This window comes from Lycium barbarum, chromosome 9 (assembly GCF_019175385.1).
Source record: "Lycium barbarum isolate Lr01 chromosome 9, ASM1917538v2, whole genome shotgun sequence".
NCBI lineage: Eukaryota > Viridiplantae > Streptophyta > Magnoliopsida > Solanales > Solanaceae > Lycium > Lycium barbarum.
In genome coordinates, this window is record NC_083345.1 from 112880569 (window position 1) to 112907763 (window position 27195).

The window sequence follows — 27195 nt, forward strand, 5'->3', positions numbered from 1 at the left end:
TTTTGTCCTAATTAATTCCAAGAAAATGTATACCTATAAAAATTACAATACAAGTAATTTGATATATGTATTTAGTTTTAAAATAGAGTAAGATATTATTGATGCAACAATAAGTAGGATCAAAGGAAAAATGCCAACACTAATATTGATATCGGAATATCAACATTATTCTCGAGTGACTTTTAATTACAAAATATCATGTTTGGTAATTTTTTTTAGGAATGATAAAAATAATCTTAATAATATCTCAAAAATTAGTCTGGTAATTAGCGAAAATATTCAAAACTTATTTTGGGGAATTTTTCAGGACTAAGAAGCATAGTGAAATTAATTAAATGAAAAAGGAGGGCCAAAATTGGGTGTCAACATCTATATAAGAGAGACATTTTATGATGCTTATAGTTATAGCAAGATAAATAAATGCATCAATTACACAATTATATGGTACTTCAGGACCACTCTAAATTCTCATTTCAACTTCTTTTAGCAAATAATCTATTGCTTTTGGTAACTCTTCAAGAGTTTCAATAATATTCAAGTCATCAACTTGCCCAACAATATGAACGATTCTGATTAATAAAGAGACAAGGGCAAACAGAGATCACAGGGTTTATGAAAGATTATGTTGTTGATTCACCATTTCCAAAAAAAAAAAAATCTTGAAAATAGATCATTATGGTTTATGCACAAGATTTCTACTTCTATGCTTTTTTTTTTTTTATGTCTTTAAGATATTTAAAAAGTTACTAACTGATTTGCTAATTATAGAGGAAATGCCAAAAATGGTCCTTTATGTTTGGGAGTAGGTTCAAAATAGTCCTTAAAGTATCTTATGAATAACTTTAGTCTTTGCAAAATAGTTAACAAATTCCATATGTTAGATTTGACGGAAAATTTGGAAGGAAAAGGATTTAGACAAAACTCACATTTGGAGGTACATTTCTGGCAGTTACTACTCTTTTTGTGTCTCTTTTTAAAGTTTGGTGTAGTTTTCTATGTGTAATATCTGTTGTTTTAAATCAATTTTTCGTGTTTGGTGTAGTATAGTTGTTTATGGAACTTTTCTAATATTTTTATTACATCTTTTGTTTCTACAGTTGCTGCCAAATCTAGTAGATGGAGTTAGTTAAATATTTGATGGAGACCAATAGTGTTAACTTTTGTCAAACTGTTTAGAGCATACTTTAGGGACTATTTTTAACCTACTTTCAAACTTAAGGGACTATTTTTGTCATTTTCTTGCTAATTATACTTCAAGTTATATGGTGAATTTGAAGACATTAAGAGAGAGTAGGGAGAAAGTTACTTCGGAAGTACCAAAGAGAGGGCATGAGCAGCGATTAGTATGACCACTAGAAGAGGTAATGCTTCGAGAATCCATGGCCTGCTCAATTCTTCCTGTTGAATCGCTATTTTCAAGATTTTGTATTTTTTGAGAAGAGATCACAAGGTTTTAATCTACTTCTAAGTTTTTTTTTGTTTTGTTTTTTTTTTATTATGTTGAAGAAGATATTTAAGAAGTTAAACTGATTTGCTAATTATAGAGAAATGACATAAATGGTCCCTTACGTTTGAGGGTACGTTCAAAATAGTCGCATAATTATGCATTGAATAGTTTTGACCCTTTATGTTTTTCAAAGTTGAACACTTTTAGTCTCGACCAAATGTTAGGTTTGAACGGAACTATAAAAAGGAAAGTTAGTGGGAATTTACATTTAGACGTACAATTTTTGTAGTTTATGCTATTTTGATTTATTTTTTAAGTTTGATGTAGGCTTTTGAGGTGTAACACCTCGTACCTTTAACGTAAGCTTTAACCATGATCCTAGACTTGAAAAATCAGATAAAGAATGTGGGAATTGGAATTTTCCTGTTCAGTTGTGAGATAGTGGTTTACGCCTATGAACAGTGGACGTATTTCAGTTTACGGGCCGTAAACCAAGTCGTAAACTGGTACCAAGGATTTCTGAGCATTCTGGAATTTGGCAGTTGAATGTTATATGGTTAAATACGGACCGTATTTCACTATACGACCCATATTTCAAATCGTAAACTGAAACCAAGAATTTCTGAACATTCTAGAATTTGGCATTTTGATGTCACATGGTTAAATACGGACCGTATTTCAGTTTACGGCCTGTATTTCAAAACTTATTTGGAATTTGAGAAAACTTCCTTGATGAAAGTTGTAGAGCTTTGAAATACCTTTCCAACGGTATATTATGGGTGTCAAACGGACATCTGTGCAAAGAGTTATGGTCATTTTACTGAAGAGACGCAGTGCAGCCCATATTGCAAAATACGACCCGTATTGCAGTTTACGACCCGTAAACTGAAAATACGGCCAGCACAGTGCTGGACGTAAACTGCATTTTCCCAGGACAGTATATATTCGTCCATACCAGTTCAAATCATTATTTTTCATTCCTTCAAGCCCTAGAACGACTTCCTACCCTCTCTCATCATCAAGAACACCAAGGTAAGCCTACTCTAATTATTCCAACTCAATTCTAACACCTATCCTTGTAATCTAAACAAGAAATTATCATTCTAAAACTAGGGTTTTCAAGAAAACCCATCTCAAGGTTCAAGAATTCAAGATTTTGGAAATCTTCTTTAAAGCTCAAGTCTTTAATTCAAATTTTGGAGCAATTAAGGTATGTAGAACTTCCATCCACATGTGGGAATCTCTACGTTCTTCCCCATGCTCCGTTTCTTGATATCCATGAAGTTCAAACCCTAGGGCATTAAACCCAACATATTGGTAGCCCGTATTTATGTATTTATGTACATGAATTTTGTATCTATATTTGTTATTGTATTCCTAATCTTCCATTTCGGTTATTAGGAACCCTAGCTTAATCCATGAATCATGAATTCTTCCTCATGTATTCTCATTATGTTTATATGAAACTTTATGATTTTATGTAGCAAGTTACAAGCATGTTTTCAAGTCAATTATATATATATAATTATGAACTATTGTTATTACTCATGAATCAAGAACATGTTTGCAAGACTATGACAAGTTATCTCATGAAACCATATTACAAGATATTTCATGAAACCATGTTTACAAGTTATTTCGTGAAATCATGATTACAAGTTATTTCGTGAAATCATGATTACAAGTTATTTACAAGTTATTTCACGAAAATCATGGGCTTCTTAGCCAACTATATTATGTTCATGTTTTTGGGATTTTCTTAGTTAACCGAGAAGGCTCAGATAGCCTGAAACTACGTAACCACCGTCGGATAAGGGTTGTCAGCAAGGAGGCAACACCTTCATTTTGCAGTTTGGATCCTTACATGCTTATTATTACTTAAATCTCATATCCCTGGCAAGGTTGTGAGTGTTCTGCTGGTAGGACGCAAGTACCAGACCATGTTGTCGGTTATACTATAGCATTCCCCACGTTACAAGTATTTTTACATACAAGTATTTCTATTGATTACTGTTTTAAGACTTCACTCACGTTTCATGTTCATGTTCAAGTTACATTCAGTTTCAGTTCATATCCTATATCTATGTTGTGCCATGTTCTTCATTTCAGCAGGTTTTACATACTAGTACTATTCACCATGTACTAACGTCCCTTTTTGCCCGGGGCCTGCACTTCACGGTGCAGATACCGATTTTCAGGAGCATACATCTGCGCAGTAGGATCACTTCAGATATCAGCTTATTGGTGAGCCCCACTTCTCTCGGGGTTCAACATGGAGTCTGCATTAGTATTCAGTTTATGGTAGTCCAGGGTCATGTCCTAGTAGTTAGTATTCAGACATGTTTTAGAGGTTTCATAGACATATGTTAGTTCATAGAGTCAGTTATGCTTTTATGTTTGCAAACTATTGTGTTTCCATGATATTTCATGCTATGAGATAAATTTCAAGACTTTATTCTGCAAATTACATTTTCATGATTTATTTAAATTGCATCATATAGATTATATTGTTTTGATGCCCATGTTGACAAGCAAGCCATGAGGACTTTCTCAGGATGAATCCCCCAGTCTTTACGGGGACAAAGAAAGATGAAGACCCTCAGGACTACATCGATGCTCTTCAGAAAATCTTCAGGATTATGACAGTTACGAAGACCGAAGCAGCTTCTTTTGGAGCTCATCAGCTGCAGAGCATTGCTAACACCTGGTATGAATCTTGGGAATTATCCCGAGGTGAGGATGCACCCGATGCTATATGGGATGAATTCACAAGTGCCTTCCTGGACCACTTCATGACAATAGAAGTCAGAGAAGCTAAGGCTGAACAATTCCTGAAGCTTAAACAGAATGGTAGGTCAGTTCAGGACTACTACTTAGAATTTATCAGTCTGGCTAAGCATGCTTCATATATGGTACCGGATATGAGGGCAAGAGTGAGGAGGTTTGTTGGAGGTCTTGATCCCTATTTGTACGATGGGGCCAATATTGCCGCAGAGAATGGGGGAATGACCTCTCCAAGATGGTTGCTTTCGTACGGGGAAATGAGACAAGGCTGAAGGAGGAGGAAGCCTTGCAGAAAGAGAAAGACAAGGAGTTCAACAAGAGGGCCAAGTCTACCGGACAGTTCAGCGGTAATGAAAACAGGAAGTTCTTTAAGAACAGGTCAGCCGGACCTACTCCGTCCACGACAAGTGCTCCAGTTTCCAAGTTCAGGAAAGATAACCGTCAACAGAATTTCAGGTGGTCAGGCTCCCAGTCTCAGGCCAGTGTGACTCAGAGTAACTTCACCAATCCGATTTGTACTAAGTGTGGGAAGAGGCATCCTGGGGAGTGCCGCTCTGGATCAAATATTTGCTATGGGTGTGGCCAGCCGGGCCATGTTCAGCGAAATTGCCCTTCAGTCAGACAGGGCACAGGAGGTTCGCTCGGACACATGCAAGCAAGGCCTGAGTGTCGTGTTACACCCAGGTCATGGTTCGGGGCGTGACATGAGGTGTAATTTCTGTTATTTTTCTGTATCTTTTTAGTGTCTAGTGCAGACCCTACTCTGGAAACGGAGATACTCACATTAATAGCAGGTCTGATTTCAAAATTGAATAGGTAAAAGATTTGTTCATTAGCAATAGAAGTTACATTAGTAGGAATATAAGCCGAAATATCTTCCGATTGAGTTTCAACTATTGATAAGGCAGTCATACTTCCTTTACCTAAACTAAAACTTAATATATTCTTTGTGTTGCTTATTTTAGAATTTTTTGGGACTTTTTTAGTGTTTATGATTAAATCTTTTTCTTTTTCACTGTATTCGTCAAATCCAACGGAGTTTGAACCTACCCCCGTTTTTATCATTTTCTCCCCAATTATACTTCAGGTTATAAGGGAAATTCGAAAAACATTACCTTATTGGTTTTATAATAGGTTTATTTTATTTTTTGGCTTGTTAAAATAGATGTACCATAGTTGTTGTCTGTCAATGCAAGTGCTGCTATGTTGTGTTTGTTTTATATTTTTAAAATTAATATGTCTGATTGATTATTAAGAGATTGTCACTAAATTTTAAATTGTGGATGCTTAGACTTTTTGGCTTTCTCAGTACACACAATATATAACAATAAATTACACAATATATAATAATAAATTGCGCCACTATCTTAAATAAATTGAGAACGACTATATGAATCCTCACTTTTTCATTTAAGCTCAACTTATATTAGCTTCATCATACCAAATGAAGTAAAAGTAAAAAGAAAAAGTTATAAGAGCTCTATAACAAGTCTAAAATATGGATATTTTGCTTCCATTATATCACATCTTTATCTAAATTTGCATATTCCAAGATGTAGGCCTTTGAAGACAATTTTTTCCATGTGCTTTTGGGTCTATCCTTTCTCTTTTGACACCTTAACTCACCATAGTTTTAGACAATCAAATTATGTAAGTGGACGTGGGACATGACTATACAATCTCAAACAACCTCCTCTCATTTATCCTTTATGTGTACAGTGTACTGCTCATGGTCATTTTTTAATTTTAACTTGTATGACTGCACATCCATTTGTAGCATCCACATTTCTGCAAAACTCATACTGGGCATATATTGGACTTTAGCGGCCCCATATACTGCACTCTAGAGATTTTTGAAATGTTTAGAGGTCATTAAGAAGTTCGCCACTTGCTAATTAAATTAATTTGAGGGTTAACGAGGGTAATGACACAAAGGATATAAATTCGAGTTATGGAGAATAATTAGTGCTTTTATGGAGAACGACTCGAGTTTATTGGGCTGATGTCCACAGGCAAAAGTAATTTTTTTTTTGCGCGGATTGCCCTTTATATGGGGTGGTCTTTAATTCTTGCCCTTCAAATTGGTGATCTTTAAATTTTACCCCTTGCTTAGCATCCAAAGATTGTAGATTTGAACCCCAGCTAAGGTAAAAAAAAAAAAATTACAAGGCAAAATTTCTGCCTCTGCGGGCCAAATTCTACCCGAAGGGCAGAATTTAAAGACCATCATTTTGAGGGGTAAAAATTAAAGACCACCCCCAGCGAAGGGCAATCCTGCAAATTGCCCAAAAGTAATCAAATTATCGACAACAATTCGAGGTTTTGTTGAATTCGGCAAATAAGAGTCAATCTCATCATATTTGACAAAAACACAAATTAGGATAGTTGTGATCCGCCTTAAAAGCAAAAGAATGCATATTTTTATAGTATCTTTTATTTATGCAGTTCTTGTACATTTGAGTTTTAGTTCAAAATTATAAATTCTCAAATTGTAGACCTTATACCAAATATAAAGTAAAACAACTAATAAAACAAGACACTCAATTTGGTACAAACTGTGAGGAATGACCTTAACGTCCGCCAATATTCCCTAGATCTGTTCCATTAGAGAGAACATATTGCCAAGACATCTAAGTGGACCACTTCTAAGATGACCACTGACCAACAATAGCCAGTGACCCAAGATTCATAACTCGGTTGATAATGGATCCGTCCCTCTAGCCTTACTCCACTTAAATACCATATGTACTGGCAAGGTTCAAACCCCATGAAGTGTGCCAAATCCACACATCACATGCTGCGACTAGCAGACTACTGACCAACATATCAAGAGAAAGAACAGTTGAAACTAGTTTCCGTACACTAATCAAGCACATGTCCAACAATACAAATGATGATAATGGTTGAAAATCGAATGATGAGCTTGATCATTAATGTCAGTGATTTTCCAAAGCAAGGTCATGCCATGTATCTCCGTCAACTTGCGGAGCCTCTTGATCTGCACTCGTATACAATTCAATCATCCAAAGATAAGAATTGATGGAAAATAGTCAACATGAAAATAACCAACAAACTGATCTATTCATGTAACTCATTGAATGTAGGATACTGATATCAAAACTAACAAAATGTGAGCGAACCAGGAAACATTTATGCCAAAACCATTTTAGAAATAACCCAACTACAACTCTTAAAGTTATTCTTAATTAAAATTTCATGAAATGCATATAAGCAAAAGCAACATGATACTGTTGGAAATGATGTCTGCTGTAAGGAGTTCAACATCACAGAAAACGAGTAAGGAAAGCCCTTCAGTACTCATCAATCGTGGATGAAAGAGGCTAGATTAAACGCTAGGGCATGATTGGCATTGCAGGCTTACAGAGCCTACTAAAGAAATCTGGAAGATGACTTTAAATTTCAGCTTCCTATTCAAAACCAACATAATATGAAGTGCTTACAGGATTTAACCAAGGAACTTATGTGTTGAAAAGTACTCCTATCTAGGGCACTGCATGTGCAACCCTTGTAAAAAAGGAGCAAAGAGCTAGAATCCATATAATAGCTAGTTTACAAACATTTTGTTCCAACAGTCCGTCGCAACAAATAATTTAAGTCGTAAGGTTTCATATTTTGATCTCGCATTTCATACCCAAACCAATTATTAAGTGATAACGCATTCCTACATTCATATTTTCCAAGTGTATGAATATAAGTAATACTTACTTGAGTCTTCGTTGTCATCAGTCTTTGGAAGTAGTACTGGTGGTAATGGGAGATCTGTAGAAATAGTGAATTAAAAGCAACATAAATCGTACTATACCTCAATTTTAAACTAGTTCAGTGAAATACACAAAAGCAAAATGAAAAACAAATGAGACAGAAAATTATAAAAGTACAAAAACAATAACTATATGCCTGAGCTGTGATAAGTGTGTGATTTAGAAAACTCTAGCTTTAGAAAATTCACTTTTGCCTCAACGAGAATTATTTAGTATTGGAATGAATGGTCCCTAATAGAGCGGAAAGATGATTCACATTAAAAGGCGAAAAGCCAAAACAGAAAGGGAAAAAAAAAAGAGTTCACTCTCTGCAGAATTTGATGGAAAAAAGCGCAAATTAAGAAAAAAATGAAATTCAAGAATAATAACCATAAATACAGTCAAATATTATATGAACAAGGTAATCTTATATATATATATATATATATATATATATATAATTAAGTGAAATATTTATTGTTTATACTGCTCTCTTCAAGATAGAGCCCACGTGTGATGCCTGACTTTGCGTCTTGCTGGCGAACTGAAGCGCTGCCTAATTGAGACAACACACTCATCCTATCTTGCACCAAGTTTCAGAGCTTGAGCACGCCAAGGGTAAGCATTTGATAAGACTGGTGTAGTCCATTCCAACTAATTTGTGATTGAAGCATAGTTGACTGATAGATACATAATAATAATTGAAAGAGGATAGTACCATCAGCGGGCAGAGTATCTCGCATCCATTCTTCATCCACAACATCTATGAGAATTCCCAAGCTGAGGATTCGCTCTGCCATACTTTGTTTTCTCTATACACCTTTCCGTTTCAAAGATGAAATCTCTAGTTAGATGAGAGAAACTTAGACAGGACAATCCACATCTATGCAAACAGTATCAAATTAAAGTTCCAACATAGTTTTGGACTTAAACTCAAACCCATCCCTCTTCTTTGACTTGGAGCGCTAGTAGTCCTTATTGTTTGTCAAACTAGTGCACTTTTGACCCTCCTCCAAACAAACCGTTAGTTTTTAATGAAGCGAGCATGATTTCATCTCCGAAGGAAAAAAAAAAAGTCTCAGCTGAAATTAAATACTCCCTCTGTTTCAATTTATCTGAATCCATTTGACTGGGCATGGAGTTTAAGAAAGTAGAGAAGACTTTTAAACTTGTGGTGTTAGATGATTCACATATATTTTGTGTGGCAATAAATCATCGCATAAAGGTAAATGGTTCCCAATTATAGAAAGAAGTCATTCTTTTTGGCACGGACTCATAAGGAAATAGGTTCACATAAATTGAAACGGAGGGAGTATTATGCAATTACTACCAGCAAAGTTCAATATTTATTTTCTTTAAAAGAACAAAGAGCAATAGACAAGACCAGCAAAGTTCAACTGGTCTCTTGCACTGTTGCATTATCCAACTTGAATTTGGTATATATGAAGTAGCAGATGAAGTTTCTGGTATGTCCAGAATCCTCAATTTGCTTAAGACTTAGAATAGACTACTCGTTTGCATTTGTTACCTAACCCGAAAGTGCTAAAGACATTTATGTGTAGCGTGATTAGAAAAAGATGAGATTTTTATGATAACCGATAGGCATTAAATTGGGAACCATAGTACGTATTCTCTGACAGTAGCTAACACAAGAGAATCTAAAGAGAGACCCCAAGTCTTTAAAATCAAAAGAACCTCAACAAAATAACAAAAATCAATTGATTTTACTAACAAAGGAATACACACTAGACCCTCCCAAGTGACAATCCTGAATGATGAGTTCAGAGAAATAATATTGCAAATTGCGCATAACTTAACAAGAATTTCCAATATCAGCCAGTCTTACCCTGTAACTGTAAGTGCTAAAGACATTTGATGGGCAGTATGAACAGAAAAAGATGAGATTTTTATGATACCCGATGGGCATTAAATTCGGAATCATATACTCAAACAGCAGAACAGCTAACGTCAGATAATGTAAAGAGAGATCCCAGTTTTTATAATCAAAAGAAACTCCAAAAATAGCAACAACAACAACAAAAAAAAAAAAAAAAAACTGATTTTACTAATCATGCATAAACACTAGACCCTCCCAAGTCATTATCATAAATGATGAGTAGAGTGAAAATATATTGGAAATTGAGCACAACTTAGAGCAAACATTTCAAATATCGGCCGGCCTAGTCGGATAATCCCCAAGAAATGAAACTGTAGAACTGCAAAGGCTATCAGAAAACAGCATTATCGAAACTTTAGGAGATGACATAAGCGAATTAAGTTCATATAGACAACAGAGTGACGAATCATGGTGCTCCCTCTATACCAAAATATGTGTCACTTTTTGCTTCTCGAGATTCAAACAACACGAACTTTACCAACATTGTAACATGTAATTTCTTCACCATATTAATATGAGAAAAATTACAACTTATAGTAATTTTAGTACAACTTTCGAAATATAAATCTTATTTTTAAAATATTCAATTAATCTATTCCAGTCTAGCTTCGAAAATTAGTCAAATTAACTCACGAGAAACGAATATCGACACATATTTTGGAACTGAGGGAGTGACAGTTACTTGGAGAGGGATTACAAGTGCACCAGTTTGGCATAAAATTAGTGCTTCATTTAAGCTCCCGTTTGGCCATAGATTTTGAAAACTTTTTTTCAAAAAAACATTGAAATCATTGTTTGTCCATGGAATTTTATCAGTTTTTGAATTTGAAGAAAAAATTTCAAGTTTCAAAAACTGGGTTGGACCAGCTTTTGGGTGAAATTTTTCTTTCCCTGACAAAAGTTCAAATTTTTTTCGGGTAAAATGGATGTCCAAACACAACTTAATTTCCAAAAACTATTTTTCAACACCAACATCAAGAACCCTTTTTTTTTTTTTTTTTCAAGTTTCACTAAATCTATGGCCAAACGCTAGCTAAAAAAAGAGGCAAGATTTTGACTTTAAACCTATGTTGCTCGGACTCACCAAAAATGATGCCCGACCCGTGTCGGATCCTTCAAAAATGCCCTACTCTTGGAGGATCCGACACGCACCCGTGTCCATTTTTGAAGAGTCTGAGTAACATAGGTTTAAACCCAAAGATAAGTGACTACTTTGGGACTATTCTTAAATCAAAACAATCTGTAATCTACAGTTCATCCTCAAATAACTGGCATAAAAATTCGAAAAATGATTAGGGTATCAGAGAGTGTAAAGTCAACATGGGCCAAGTAAAATGAAAGTGAGCGAGTAACACTTTTCGTATGGTTTTCGAATATATAAATCTTAGTTTAATTCTAAAATATTGAATTAATCTAATTCAATCTAACTTCGAAAAATTAGTCAAATTACCTCCCCGGAAACGAAAAGTGACACATATTATTACAAATGCACCAGTTTGGCAAACCATTAGGACTATTAGTGCTTCATATACAAAAAAAATAAAAATAAAAAGAGAGAGAGAGAGATGATTAGGGTAACCTAAACAATCTGTAATCTACAATTCAACCTCTAATAAGTGGTGGCAATTGGAAAAAAATGAATAGGGAATCAGAGAAATTGAACATAAAGTTGTCTACCATACAAAAGGTTAATTCGGGAAATAACTGGAGAGAAAAATAGGAGAACTTACAACTCGATGGAGAAGTTCGCTGGAGAGAAATTTGGAGGTCACAAGTATGGGGATCGTGATACTTTAATCAATTTGGGTTAATAATTGGAGGGCTTTAAGCACCCGAAATTTTGAGAAGCTTATAAATTTAAATGCGTTGGTCTTATATTAAAATTCTAATTGTTGGGAAAATTTCAAAGACTACTCATCACATTTTACTTTATTTCATTAACTTTCTCAAGTTTTACTTCGTTTCACTACCCTCCCTCACGTTTACAATATCACGACTACCTCCCTTATTTTAGCTTTTTATGTAACAACCCTGTTTATTCTATTTATTATTAATGAAAAAATAACATATGTGGACTGGTTTTTCCTCCCCGAGATCATGTTTTCTAATTAATTATTATTTTATGATTTCTCCTTTAAAAAGTTATTTCCTAGGAATTGTTCTTATGGGTTGTTCACCCGTACGTTCCCAACGTTTGAGCTTTTTGGTTCTTCGTGTTATAACTTTTTAGAGAAAGTATCTTGCCAACTATTCTGTGATTAATTAAGAAGATATAGAAAATTCTGAAATTAAATTTTATATTAAAAATATAAATGTCTTATTGCAAGCAAAATCCAACAACATGTGCTAGACAAATTTTTAATAAAAACAAACGTCTTTAAAATGATGAGGCAGTATAGAGACCTTTACCTCTTAAACTCAATTCGTCAAATCCAGTCAATCAGAATACTATTTAATTCCTAGAAACAAAAACATGACAAGCACTCGACATACTTACTTACAAAAAAAAAAGATTACAAGTAAATTACCTTTATTTGTTGAAGACACACTCAGTAAAAATAATTATTTTTTTGCAGAAAATCTAATGAGAACAAGGATTGAAGAGGAATAGGAAAAGAGAACCCTTGTTAAGAAGATTGACCTTCGGCATATTTTGTTTTCAATTTATTCGGAAATGAGATATTAATAAAATAATAATTAATCCAAAGAGCATGATCTTAGGGAGGGCAAATCAGTCCATGAATTTTATTTTTTCATTAGTAATAAATAGAATAAAAGAGTTGTTACAAAAAAAGTTAAAATAAAGGAGATAGTTGTAATATTGCAAACGTGAGGGGAGGTCAGTGAAACGAGGCAACACGTAAGGGGACATCAGTGAAACGAGACAAAACATGAGGGGAGGTGACACTTTAATCAATTTGGGTTAATAATTGGAGGGCTTTAAGCAGCGGAAATTTTGAGAGGCTTTTAAATTTAAATGTGTTGGTCTTATATCCAATTTATACAAAACACTTCTTCTCTTCTAAGTGGCACGTCATGTCGCATTAAAACTCTATTTTTCTTAATAATAAACTTATTTATTCATAGAAGCTCATTTAATCCAACTCAATCTGTGTCTTATATCCAATTTAGACCCGGTTAAAAAATATCTAAAAATGCGATTTCATATCTCTTTTATACTTGATGGAGCCATAGGAGCCACAAAGGTTTTATACCCGATCTTGTGCCCGTTATTTTTGGTGTGGTTGGAAATTTTAGACAGTGAGCAGAGGTTTCCGCAACTTCTCTGAAAATTATGGCAAACTTCAACAACCAAACTAGCTAGAACAAATAGCAAATTTATAGTTAATATTTGCCCAACTTTTGAAAAAACAAAAAAAAACATTGTTAGGACAATCGTAGCTTCCAAAAACCTAGAAGCTAAACATCTAAATATTGAACTAAAATAAAAATAAAAAAGTTGTCCGCCATACTTCAAGTCTCCAAAATATAAAGGCATAATATTCTATTGACTTGGTCTAATAAGAGTTGTAATCGTTCAGTACTATTGAACTTTATGTTTAATTAAATAATGAAAGGGGCAAATTAAATAATTTTATCTACTATAGCTTGAACTCTCATTTGCCTTCATTTGATGCTAATATCAAAGTTTAGCTCTTTTCCTTCAATTTTTTTTTTTGGGGGGGGAGGGGGAAGGTATATACACATGTGTAATTGTACACCAAAATATGTTAAATATATAGGGAAAAATACATAAAGTGCCATTTGTGTTAAAATATTTACCCGTACTTACCCCATACATTTAAATAACATGAACTACCCACAAGATGCTAAATATTTACCCGGAGTGCACATCTTCCCTGCAACTTCAGTTGTGGCACTACAGAGTGACGTGTAAGTGTTAGTTTTTTCTTTTCATTTGACTTTTTTTGTAGTATTCTATTTTTGTCTTTTTCCTTTTTTATTTTGTATTTTAAGATAAAAATAAAATATAATAGCTAACTATTTTTAGATTAATAAAATACGAAAAAAATAAAGAAGTAGACTACAACATATAGTAATTAAGAAAAATTATTAAAATCTCTAGTTTATTTATTAAAGTTTAAATTAATAGAAACATATTTTTATATCAAGAAAAAATCTTTTGCAGATGAAAACAAAAATTATTCCTAAAATATGACCTTATTTTTAATACTTTTTTCAGAAGTAAAATTTACTAAACTGATATAAAAAACTAAAATATCAAAATAAAGCTTAAAGTCTATTTTTTAAAATATAATTTTTATTGAAAGGCCTTAAAAAAAGAGCGAGGGAGTGATGTGCAACCTTAGTCTATATGTTGCTCATGAGTCGCCAAGTACCAGTCTCGCAGCAATATTGGCACAAAAGGATAGGTCCTTCACTTGCTGGTCTTTAACGAGTTGAACTTTTCTTTGAATGAATGAAACAGGCCTTTATGATAATCTAACAGTATATGATATATATCATCTGAGTATCATAGAGAACTGAGGAGTATTTCTTGAAGGAATGAACCAACCCTCTTGATACTTTAGTAGTATATGATATATACCAGGTTGATATCATAGAGGACTGAGCTCTTTTTTAAGGAATGAACCACTCATTTAGGATACTCTGTCAGTATGTGATATATACCATGTGGGTATCATAAAGGACTGAGGAATATTTTTCTTGAAGGAATGAATCATCCTCTATGATACCATGTCAGTATATGATATATGTCATATGGGTATCATAAAGGACTAAGGACTAAATATATATATATATATATATATATATATATATATATTTTGAAGGAATGAACCATCATCTATGATGCCATGTCAGTATATGATATATACCATGTGGATATCATAGAGATCTAGCTAGTGTTTATTTGAAGGAATGAACCAGTCCTCTATGATAATCTGGCAGTATATGATATATACCAGATTGGTATCATAGACGACTAGACTCTTTTGAAAGAATGAATCGATCCTCTATGATACTCTATTAGTATATGATATATCATGTGGGTATCATAGAGGATGAGTTGTGTTTTTCTTGAATGAATGAACCAATCCTTTATGATCCCCTATTAATATATGAAATATATCATGTGAGCATCATAGAAGACTGAGTAGTTTTTTTTTTTTTAAGGATTGGATCTGTGATCTATGATACCCTGTCAGTATATGATATATACCAAGTTGATATCATAGAGGACTAAATGTTTTTCTTCAAGAAATGAAGCCTCAATCCTGTATGATACCCTGTCAATACATGATATATACCATGTGGGTATCATATAGGATTGAGTTGTGTTTTTCTTGAAAGAATAAATCAATCTTCTATGATACTTTGTCAGTATATAGTATATGATCCATGTGGGCATCGTAGAGGATTAGGGGTGTTTTTCTTGAAGAAACGAACTAGTTCTCTATGATACCCTATCAGTATATGATATATACTATGTGGGCATCATAGAGGACTCAGTAATATTGTAATGAATCTATCATCTATGATATTCTTTCAGTATATGATATATACCAAAATGGTATCATAGAGGACTGAGTCTTTTTCTATCAATATATTATATGTATATCAGAATGGTATCATAGAGGAACGGGTGTTTTTCTTGAAATAATGAACTGCCAGTCCTCTATGATACTATGACAATATATGATATACCATGTTGGTATCAGAGAAGAATGAGTACTATTTTTTGAAGGAATGGATCAATCTTCTATGATACCCTATCAGTATATCATATATACCTTGTGAGTATCACAGATGATTGAGTTATATTTTTCTTGAAGGGATGAATCAGTCCTCTATGATAAGCTGTAAATATATGATATACACCAGGTTGGTATCATAGAGGACAAAATGTTTTCTTGAAGAAATGAATCATCACTGTATGATACCCTGTCAGTATATGATATATACCATGTAGGTACCATAGTATACTGCAATAGTATACTTCAACTGCTATTGATTTGATATATTATATTCTAGAATAAATTATTATTTTTTTAAAAAGAAGATAATATATCAGTTATCCTTTTTAATGATATAAGCGGAAAAAAAACATAAAAATAAAGGAGCCAAAACATTTGGAGAATTACATTATGAGGAAAAAAAAAGGAAACTAAAAAAAAAAACATGACAAAAATGAAATTAGAAAAGGAGAAAAAAAGTAAACGAAAATCATTAGAAATTAAAAAGAAGATGTCACGACCCAATTTGGCGAGGTTGTGCAGGCACTTCCCTTTCCTACCTCGGTAAGTGAACCCTCAACCCAACGATAATAAAGGCACAAGTAAATAAATCAATTAAGCGGAAGAGAATAAATAACGTAAGTCTTACGATAATAAATAGAAAAACTACGGAAATAAGGAAATACACCTAGGGTCTGGTCATCTAGAATTTGAAATATACAAGTCCGGAAATATAATAATAAATCGAATTTGTATATGTCTCAGAATGGAAAAGTAAGACATAAATAAGGGGGAGTCTTCAAGGCAGTGGGCATCTCGTGCTCACCCTGTAGACTCAAAGCGGTTCTAATAACGACTATCAGCCACGGGAGAAGAAAAAAGACCTAACCTGGAACTCTGCACTCATAAAAGAATGCGACAAGTGCAGGTCAGTACAAAATCACTGTACTGGTAGGTATCATAGGCCGTGTTATACCCCATTTTAAACGGGTCAAAGCGGAGTACAACATATTGGTGATTCCTAATTATTTAATTTAAAGGAGTCGCCACCTAATTATTTTAACGGTGAATTAGTACACCTATTTTACCTAAGTAAATGCCCCAAATAAACTCTAATTTTAAAGGTCTTACTAACCTAATAAATTCTAGGTAAGAGTTCTAAATATCCTAATGGGAAGGTATTAGGCATCCATTAGAATCCGTTAATTACGGTTACCGATCAAACTTAGGTTAATATTGGAAATCAAGATAAAATAATATTTTGCTATTTTATATGTTATTTGAGAAAAGGTATTCATAGCTAAATATTTAAGTAATTAGATAGAAAAATGTTTACTTCTGGTAACGGAGTGGATTTATTATCAATCACTTCAAATCTTAAAAGGAATAAAATAAAAAAACTGTAACCAAATTTCAAACGGTGGCAACCAAAATCGTAAAAAAATTCTTTTGCCTCATTTTTTTTAAAAGGAACTCATTAGAAATCTCACCGTCTTATTCGAAGTTAACGATTTGAACTTAAAGTGATTGATTTTAATAAAAGAAAAGTTGAACAGAATCTGAAATCTGCTTTTAAAAAAATATTATAGAAACGGATGTAAGCTTAAAAAGAAAGATGATCTAGTGAGGCCAAAAGCAGAGTATTTCTTTTGATTAGCTTTCTTTCCTCTAAAAGCTCAAATTCGAATCATGATTAAAAAAAAAAAAAGCTATACCTTCATATTAAACTTCTTAATTGTTTGTTAAAAGGAAAAAAGAGTTCAACCGACACGCATGTTATCGATTAATATTTCAAAACCATGTTCATGTAGAAAATCAATCTTTAATATCTCAAAAGAAGTTGTCCAAGTTCGAAAAAAATCAGTTTGCAATAAACTTGAGAATAAATCACGTCTTCTTCTTCTATGCAATGCTACCCGTGAAATAAAAAAAAACTACAAATACATACCTAAATTCTCAGAATGTTTAAAAAAAATATTGTAAGTACGGAAAAAGGGTCAAATATACACATGTCCTATCGACTTCCCCTTATTTCGACTACCCTTTCTAAATTAATACTAGCGCTGGTCCTATTCCTCTATCAAGATAATCAAAATAAAAGGGTCAACAAGTTACCAACAAAGCAGAAAGAAGTCAAAGAGAAAGAAAGCTAAAAATAGAAGTAACCCCTTCGCTCTCATTTCAACATTCGGATAGGAGAGAGAGTGAAGGCAATGACTAATGAGAGATAGAAGCGTCATCTTGCCCCTCTTTCTTTTTACTCAAATATATAGCGGAAGGTCGGGATATGCTTGACGGGACAAAATGCAAGCTTCCTTGATCTAATAAAGATATCGAGTCTCGTTTGAGACTCCTTGCAACTCTGGATGTCATGCAAAAGAAGAAAAAGAAAAAAAAAGAATTAGAGCGGTGACATGATTCTATAATATACAAGATTTTATAATCGACAACCAACATAATAGAGCAATTTCAACATTCAGGACAAACAAGTGATTTATGTATACATTATGTATATTTAAGTATACTTTGTGTATACACATTCATAAGGATGCTTAGAAGGTTAATATTGGAAAGCTTGTGCCCCCGTCTTCCCGACATTGCACAAGTTCCAAGGGATTTTTGTGAATCCCAAGCATGGCTAACATCGGGGAGGGTTCAAGCTTAATCCATAATGACCAACTAATCTCCCCATAAATGTACTAACTAAAGCATACTCTAGATATACACATATAAAAATAATCAAAACACAGTATACTTGCGATGCATAAACATATAACAATTTAAACAGGCACAGAATCGCAACACAACATTCATGAAATTTCCTATAGCATGCTAATGGAGTGAAAATAGATTTTAGTTATAGACTTTAGACTATATACTTCAACCAACAGAAACAGTTTGAAATATCTCGCAAATATGTCCAGGCAGCCACTTATTTTTTTAGCAAGAATTTTTAGATTTAAAGATCAGTCACACAGAATAGAAAACAACAAGAAAACACATCACGACCTTTAACCTTTGGAGTTCCACTTGGACTCAGTCAAACAGAAGCAAAGAGGAAGGGTAATATACAAGGGAAGACCAGACAGCATGCATGATATACCCAGATTTCTACTTGTTTGTTAACACTTAGGGGGTTCTAGGCAATTCAGCACCTAATTTAAGCTCAACAAGACAAGCAATAGGACCTAAGTGAGCTAAACACTCAATGTTAGCATATTTCATATATTCAGAGCTTCAAACACTCATTACAAATTTCAATGGAAACACCAACACAGTATTAAAGGAGCAGAACTGAGTTTAAAGAAAATTTCAATGGTTTATAAGACCACAAATGTTCATTTGATGTCTGATTGGTCCATTTGATGTGAATGAATATGATATCAAAAACTATCTTATTCCTACTTCAAATCAAGAACACATAACAAGATGAAGACATGTAACTCCATCTTTTCTCAGGTAAAACCAACATTTTAGATGAAGTCAATAATCATAAAGGAAAGCATGCTGAACCATTCAGAGAGCAGTCAAGAGAAAATTGGAAAATCCCATAATTCGCACAGAAAGCTGTTTTCATAAATTTTGTACACCAACTGGTTGAATATGCAAGTCAAGCATTGAAATTGAATTATTTCAGGTTTAAACAAAAGGTTGAGAAAAACACATAATGAACTGAAGATACAACCAAAACTACAACAGATCTCAATTCTTCCTAACATGCTTCTAAAATGGCGAACTGTATGAAAATCACGAAGGATTCTCAATAACTTGGGAAATAGAGGTGACTAATGATTGGTAAACTAATTTATCTCAAGGTCCTTACTAAGTTTTATAAGCAAACAATCCATTGATCATCTCAACTATCCGGCCATCCCAGTTCTTAAATTAGAAACACAAAGAAAGGGAAAGGGGACTGCCACCAGACCAATATCAACTCAAAAAAAGGGACACTTAATCACGACAAGGCTATTCTTAGTAGAAAGAATCAGATTCTAATTTTACTAAAATGCTAAAAGACTATACTAAAACAGAAACTAAAAGAAAACTTAAAAGAAAACAAGCAAAGGAGGAGAGAGTCTTTGAAAATATGATTCACAGATTCTACAAGTTGTACTTTAAAATCCATTAAGTCCTTCCACACAAATTCTGAGACTTTAGAATGCCAAACCAAATCAGACTGAACTCATATCATGGGCTTTATGATCTGAAACAGAACCATTGGGGAACATACGATAGTCTTGGTCACTTTCAACACAAGCAAATGCCATTTTAGTCTTAGCAAACATCATTTTTAATTTCATGGGCTTACGGGTTATACTTATCATTAATAGAACAATATGAAGGCAGTCTTGAACTCAAACAACACACCATAGAGGAAATAACCACATTATATCCGGATAGAGATCATAAGTGATTTTAAACTCCGATACTTGAACAAATATATAGGCATGCTTCAAATATCGCATCAGTCTGACAAAGTTATTATATCACATTCCCCACATGATTATGTTAATTCAGCCCATAATTAGTCCTAAAATTACTTGGGCTAAGACCTAAATCATATGAAACTAGCCCATTACCTGTTAAATGACCCGACCCACGAAACAAATACACATTCAGTTGCCCTAACCTAATTCTTGATACCCAAACGCTTCAGCCGCCTCCACCTCTTCCTCTCCTCTCTCCATTTGTGGCTAAACCCTATCCTTTCTTAAGCCATAGACAGTTTGTCTATCCCATTTTCATACAAAAAAACTTGTCTCTACATCTGCTTACCTGCGTGTTCTGTCGATTGAAAGGGAAAGGTTTTCCCATTCTTGCTTCAAGACGCGCGATGATCCTCAATGACCATAAGTGGTCGAACCATTTTCAGGTAATATCCAAGTCATACCACGTGAAAATTTGTTCGAAAACACCTTCAACACTCAGATTTAAACGGTTCCATTTTGACTCGTTTTGAAAAAAACGCTAGACGATGGAAATCCCGCCCAAAAAACTTCGAATCCTAGCAAACCCTAATTTGGATCTATAAATACAAAACTTTTGGAACCTTAAAAAGGGAGACTTTCTTGAGCCGCCTCGATCCCCCTTGAAAATATTAATCATCTTCAATATCTCTGGGTATTCAATTGAAATACTAAATCATTTTATTCTCTTCTGCCCCTGCTACTATTTCGAATCTGAGCGCATGCAAGCTCGGAGTTTGTAGTGTTCGAGTGTATATCCGAGACTTAAAGCCCCACTTCGCCACACCCGAAGAAGGTCCGTAATTTCCCAGTCCTTTTATTTCGCTTGCATTTTCTGGTATCTTTTTTTTTTGGTTTAAATTATCTGTGCCTATGTGTTGATATTAATTTTAGCATTAATTAAGCACGTTATGTATTAATTTAATTAATCTAAGTAGTTAAGCATGTTCCTGTGTTAAGTTGGGTTTAATTTGTTTCAATAAGTATGTTTAGCAGTTCAATGTAGTAAGACATGCGCATATATCAGTCTTAGTTCGGTTTAATTTTTAGTTGAATATGCCTGATAGGTTAGCTTAGCCTAATACGTTTTAACTAAGTATGTTGTGTCAGTTTGGTTAAGTTTGATTTTGTCAAACTTATGTGATATTTGAAGCATGCCTATATATTTGTTCAAGTATCGGAGTTTAAAATCACTTATGATCTCTATCCGGATATAATGTGGCTATTTCCTCTATGGTGTGTTGTTTGAGTTCAAGACTGCCTTCATATTGTTCTATTAATGATAAGTATAACCCGTAAGCCCATGAAATTAAAAATGATGTTTGCTAAGACTAAAATGGCATTTGCTTGTGTTGAAAGTGACCAAGACTATCGTATGTTCCCCAATGGTTCTGTTTCAGATCATAAAGCCCATGATATGAGTTCAGTCTGATTTGGTTTGGCATTCTAAAGTCTCAGAATTTGTGTGGAAGGACTTAATGGATTTTAAAGTACAACCTGTAGAATCTGTGAATCATATTTTCAAAGACTCTCTCCTCCTTTGCTTGTTTTCTTTTAAGCTTTCTTTTAGTTTCTGTTTTAGTATAGTCTTTTAGCATTTTAGTAAAATTAGAATCTGATTCTTTCTACTAAGAATAGCCTTGTCGTGATTAAGTGTCCCTTTTTTTGAGTTGATATTGGTCTGGTGGCAGTTCCCTTTCCCTTTCTTTGTGTTTCTAATTTAAGAACTGGGATGGCCGAATAGTTGAGATGATCAATGGATTGTTTGCTTATAAAACTTAGTAAGGACCTTGAGATAAATTAGTTTACCAATCATTAGTCACCTCTATTTCCCAAGTTATTGAGAATCCTTCCTGATTTTCATACAGTTCGCCATTTTAGAAGCATGTTAGGAAGAATTGAGATCTGTTGTAGTTTTGGTTGTATCTTCAGTTCATTATGTGTTTTTCTCAACTTTTTATTTAAACCTGAAATAATTCAATTTCAATGCTTGTCTGTCTTGCATATTCAACCAGTTGGTGTACAAAATTTATGAAAACAACTTTCTGTTCGAATTATGGGATTTTTCAGTTTTCTCTTGACTGCTCTCTGGATGGTTCAACATGCTTTCCTTTATGATTATTGACTTCATCTAAAATGTTGGTTTTACCTGAGAAAAGATGGAGTTACATGTCTTCATCTTGTTATGTGTTCTTGATTTGAAGTAGGAATAAGATAGTTTTTGATATCATATTCATTCACATCAAATGGACCAATCAGACATCAAATGAACATTTGTGGTCTTTTAAACCATTGAAATTTTCTTTAAACTCAGTTCTGCTCCTTTAATACTGTGTTGGTGTTTCCATTGAAATTTGTAATGAGTGTTTGAAGCTCTGAATATATGAAATATGCTAACATTGAGTGTTTATCTCACTTAGGTCCTATTGCTTGTCTTGTTGAGCTTAAATTAGGTGCTGAATTGCCTAGAACCCCCTAAGTGTTAACAAACAAGTAGAAATCTGGGTATATCATGCATGCTGTCTGGTCTTCCCTTGTATATTACCCTTCCTCTTTGCTTCTGTTTGACTGAGTCCAAGTGGAACTCCAAAGGTTAAAGGCCGTGATGTGTTTTCTTGTTGTTTTCTATTCTGTGTGACTGATCTTTAAATCTAAAACTTCTTGCTAAAAAAATAAGTGGCTGCCTGGACATATTTGCGAGATATTTCAAACTGTTTCTGTTGGTTGAAGTATATAGTCTAAAGTCTATAATTAAAATCTATTTTCACTCCATTAGCATGCTATAGGAAATTTCATGAATGTTGTGTTGCGATTCTGTGCCTGTTTAAATTGTTATATGTTTATGCATCGCAAGTATACTGTGTTTTGATTATTTTTATATGTGTATATCTAGAGTATGCTTTAGTTAGTACATTTATGGGGAGATTAGTTGGTCATTATGGATTAAGCTTGAACCCTCCCCGATGTTAGCCATGCCTGGGATTCACAGAAATCCCTTGGAACTTGTGCAATGTCGGGAAGACGGGGGCAAAAGCTTTCCAATATTAACCTTCTAAGCATCCTTATGAATGTGTATACACAAAGTATACTTAAATATACATAATGTATACATAAATCACTTGTTTGTCCTGAATGTTGAAATTGCTCTATTATGTTGGTTGTCGATTATAAAATCTTGTATATTATAGAATCATGTCACCGCTCTAATTCTTTTTTTCTTTTTCTTCTTTTGCATGACATCCGGAGTTGCAAGGAGTCTCAAACGAGACTCGATATCTTTATTAGATCAAGGAAACTTGCATTTCGTCCCATCAAGCATATCCCGCCCTTCCGCTATATATTTGAGTAAAAAGAAAGAGGGGCGAGATGACGCTTCTATCTCTCATTAGTCATTGCCTTCGCTCTCTCTCCTATCCGAATGTTGAAATGAGAGCGAAGGGGTTACTTCTATTTTTAGCTTTCTTTCTCTTTGACTTCTTTCTGCTTTTTTGGTAACTTGTTGGCCTTTTTATTTTGATTATCTTGATAGAGGAATAGGACCAGCGCTAGTATTAATTTTGAAAGGGTAGTCGAAATAAGGGGAAATCGATAGGACAGGTGTATATTTGACCCCTTTTCCGTACTTAGAATATTTTTTTAAAACATTCTGAGAATTTAGGTATGTATTTGTAGTCTTTTTTTTTTTATTTTTTTTTATTTCACGGGTAGCATTGCATAGAAGAAGAAGACGTGATTTATTCTCAAGTTTATTGCAAATTGATTTTTTTCGAACATGGACAACTTCTTTTGAGATATTAAAGATTGATTTTCTACATGAACATGGTTTTGAAATGTTAATCGATAACATGCGTGTCGGTTGAACTCTTTTTTCCTTTTAACAAACAATTAAGAAGTTTAATATGAAGGTATAGTTTTTTTTTTTTTAATCATGATTCGAATTTGAGCTTTTAGAGGAAAGAAAGCTAATCAAAAGAAATACTATGCTTTTGGCCTCACTAGATCATCTTTCGTTTTAAGCTTACATCCTTTTCTATAATATTTTTTTAAAAGCAGATTTCAGATTCTGTTCAACTTTTCTTTTATTAAAATCAATCACTTTAAATTCAAATCGTTAACTTCGTATAAGACGGTGAGATTTCTAATGAGTTCCTTTTAAAAAAAAAATGAGTCAAAAGAATTTTTTATGATTTTGGTTGCCACCGTTTGAAATTTGGTTACAATTTTTTTATTTTATTCTTTTTAAGATTTGAAGTGATTGATAATAAATCCACTCCGTTACCAGAATTAAACATTTTTCTATCTAATTACTTAAATATTAGCTCGAATACCTTTTCTCAAATAACATATAAAATAGCAAAATATTATTTTATCTTGATTTCCAATATTAATCTAAGTTTGATCGGTAACCGTAATTAACGGATTCTAATGGATGCCTCCCATTAGGATATTTAGAACCCTTACCTAGAATTTATTAGGTTAGTAAGACCTTTAAAATTAGAGTTTATTTGGGGCATTTACTTAGGTAAAATAGGTGTCCTAATTCACTGTTAAAATAATTAGGTGGCGACTCCTTTAAATTAAATAATTAGGAATCACTAATATGTTGTACTTCGCTTTGACCCGTTTAAAATGGGGTATAACAGGCCGACTAAGTATGGCTAACACAATTCAGACAATAAAGCAAGATAGGCAGATAAACCAACAAGTATAAGTCAAACATAATCGGAACTAAGTACACGTCATCGCCAAGGTTGAGCATCTAAACCCAAATGTGCCAAGTCTCAGTATGTCCAATCCGAAACCAACATCACGAGCAAACCACCGGATCATCACAATATAAGCCATGATGCAATGCAATGCAATAATATATGAATGCAAATGCAATGCTGTGTACACATGCACTCCGAACGAAATACCTCCACGTCTCGGTAGTACAACCCAAGGTGACTCGCGAAGTCTAAGTGCCTCTCGTCCCGGATCTTTGCCCAACAGACAGACGAGACTCCGGATCTTTTCCTATGGAGGATTTTCATCAGCACCACCCTGGGGGACCCGCGGAGTCCATGCACTCACTCAATCCACAATTCCAGGACAAATATCGGATATCGGACTATCACATCACTCTCACCCAAACCGAGCCTAGCTTATCACAGTGTTTCATCAAGTATCAACAATGTATCAACAGTATATCATGAAGGATGAGAATGCTTGTCATGTATGTGTCAACATCAATAATCAAATCAATATCACAAATACCAAACATGGGTACGCCAACAATATCATGAAAGACTACACAAGTCATATAGAACTCTATCCTCGTATCAACATCAACAAGTAAGGTACTATAACACCACAATCACGATGGAACAACAGTCCCCAATATCTACTATCAACACGTGGCATCAAGCCAACAACGATAGAACAATCAAGTCACAACACAACGGGGTGGCTAATCCGAATCGCACAATAGGGCCCAACCTAAGACAATATCTAACCCAACTTCATACCCGAAGGTTTATATGTTGTCTTCTATAATATCATCTAAATATATGCTTCGCTACATGAAGTCTCACTAAGGGTTAGCTATAACCTACCTAGATGGCCGAACAACAATCAACAGTCACTCCTTAGCCTTGCCCTACCGTTGAGCCTTAAGATCAAGAAAGTCTAGGCATATTTGAAATATAGATTAGAAATCATGAAGATCGATACCTACATTGCTATCATTCAATTTAGGTCAAAACCAACCCTAGAATTTGGGGAAACAGGGCCTAAAAGGTCAAAACGAAAAATTCGGGGGTAAAATATCCAATTAAACACCGGGTGATCAAAACCTATTAACTAATTTCTGTATTAACTCAAGGATACATCCAATTTCTAAATCCAAGCAAAATCCTCAATTTTGGGTATGATCCCTAACTCTTAGATTCAAGGATTCAACACTAATCATGGAATATATATGATTAACAACCTTAAATACATCATAATCTAGCATAAACCCAATCAATTTTATCATTTAAAAACCTAAGTAGAATATCCATTAAATCCACTTTTTATCTTCCATTACTAAGGAACTAACAAGGACAGAGGGATTCTAAGATGATTAGGCATAATGACTTAGTAAGGAGATTAGCAGGACTTACCACCAAAAGGTATCCCCAAGAACCTTCCAGAACAGTACCCAAGAGCTCAATTTTCATAATGGTAATGAATGATAGACTAAGGGCTTTTAATACATACTGTCACGACGGCATCGGGATGGCCACGACGCCACCAGGACCACCACGGCGCCACTGCCTGGACGTCCACTCAGACCGTCAGGACGGTCAGGACAAAATGAGCTTGGCCACCCCAGCGGCCATCCCACCACTATGGCGGTGCCGCTGGGACGGAACTGGTGCCGCCCTGGCGGACACTAGAAATCCCAAATATTTTCCAAGTCTCAACCAAAATCCCGACCAACTCCCGAAGCCATCTGCTCACAAACCACATACACAGACCCACATAAAAACATGATACGAACGCACTCCTGGCCTCGGAATTTCCAACGGAGGTCTTGTTGACCAAGTCAACCCCCGATACCTCAATTCCAACTTTCCAATCCAAGTCCCAAAATGCATCCGAGTGCATTGGGAACCGAACCAGAAATACACATAAGTTCTAAACGACCATACGGACCTCTCGGAATCGACGAATTTTTGAAAAAGGTCCGTTTACCCAAAAGTCAACTTTGAGCTTACTCTTTTTCACTTAATGCCCAAATTCACAAAAAGGTCGCCCGAGTCAAATCTAGACACCTCGGGAAGCGTGACAACGGTGCCCCCGGGTCAAAAGTGAGCTAACAAAACTTGAAAAGGGGCGAAAGTGCCGGAAACACTATAACGACCAAGCGGGTCGTTACAAAAGAATAAATAAAATTACAATAAAAGGTGAATGAAATTAAATTATGAAGATAAAAAAGAATAAAAAGATAAGTAATAAATAAAATTTAAAAAGGAATAGTAAATAAAGAAATAAAAAATAGATAGAAAATAGAAAAAAATGAAAAGAAAGGATAAGAATTAAATATGGAATCGGGTTATGGTGAAAAAGAAAATAAAAAAATAGTATGATTGGGAAAAAA

General features: G+C 34.2%; 1 protein-coding gene across 1 annotated transcript; it reads right to left on the reverse strand.

Moving 5' to 3' along the window:
* Positions 1-6741: 6741 nt before the first annotated feature.
* LOC132609465 (anaphase-promoting complex subunit 13) lies at positions 6742-11775 on the reverse strand. Its single transcript, XM_060323445.1, has 4 exons — positions 11620-11775; positions 8711-8812; positions 7958-8011; positions 6742-7229 (listed from the first exon to the last, which is right to left on the reverse strand). The coding sequence occupies exons 2-4, from the start codon at positions 8790-8792 to the stop codon at positions 7168-7170; spliced, it is 198 nt and encodes a 65-aa protein (XP_060179428.1). The 5' UTR covers positions 8793-8812; positions 11620-11775; the 3' UTR covers positions 6742-7167.
* Between the last annotated feature and the right edge of the window lie 15420 nt (positions 11776-27195).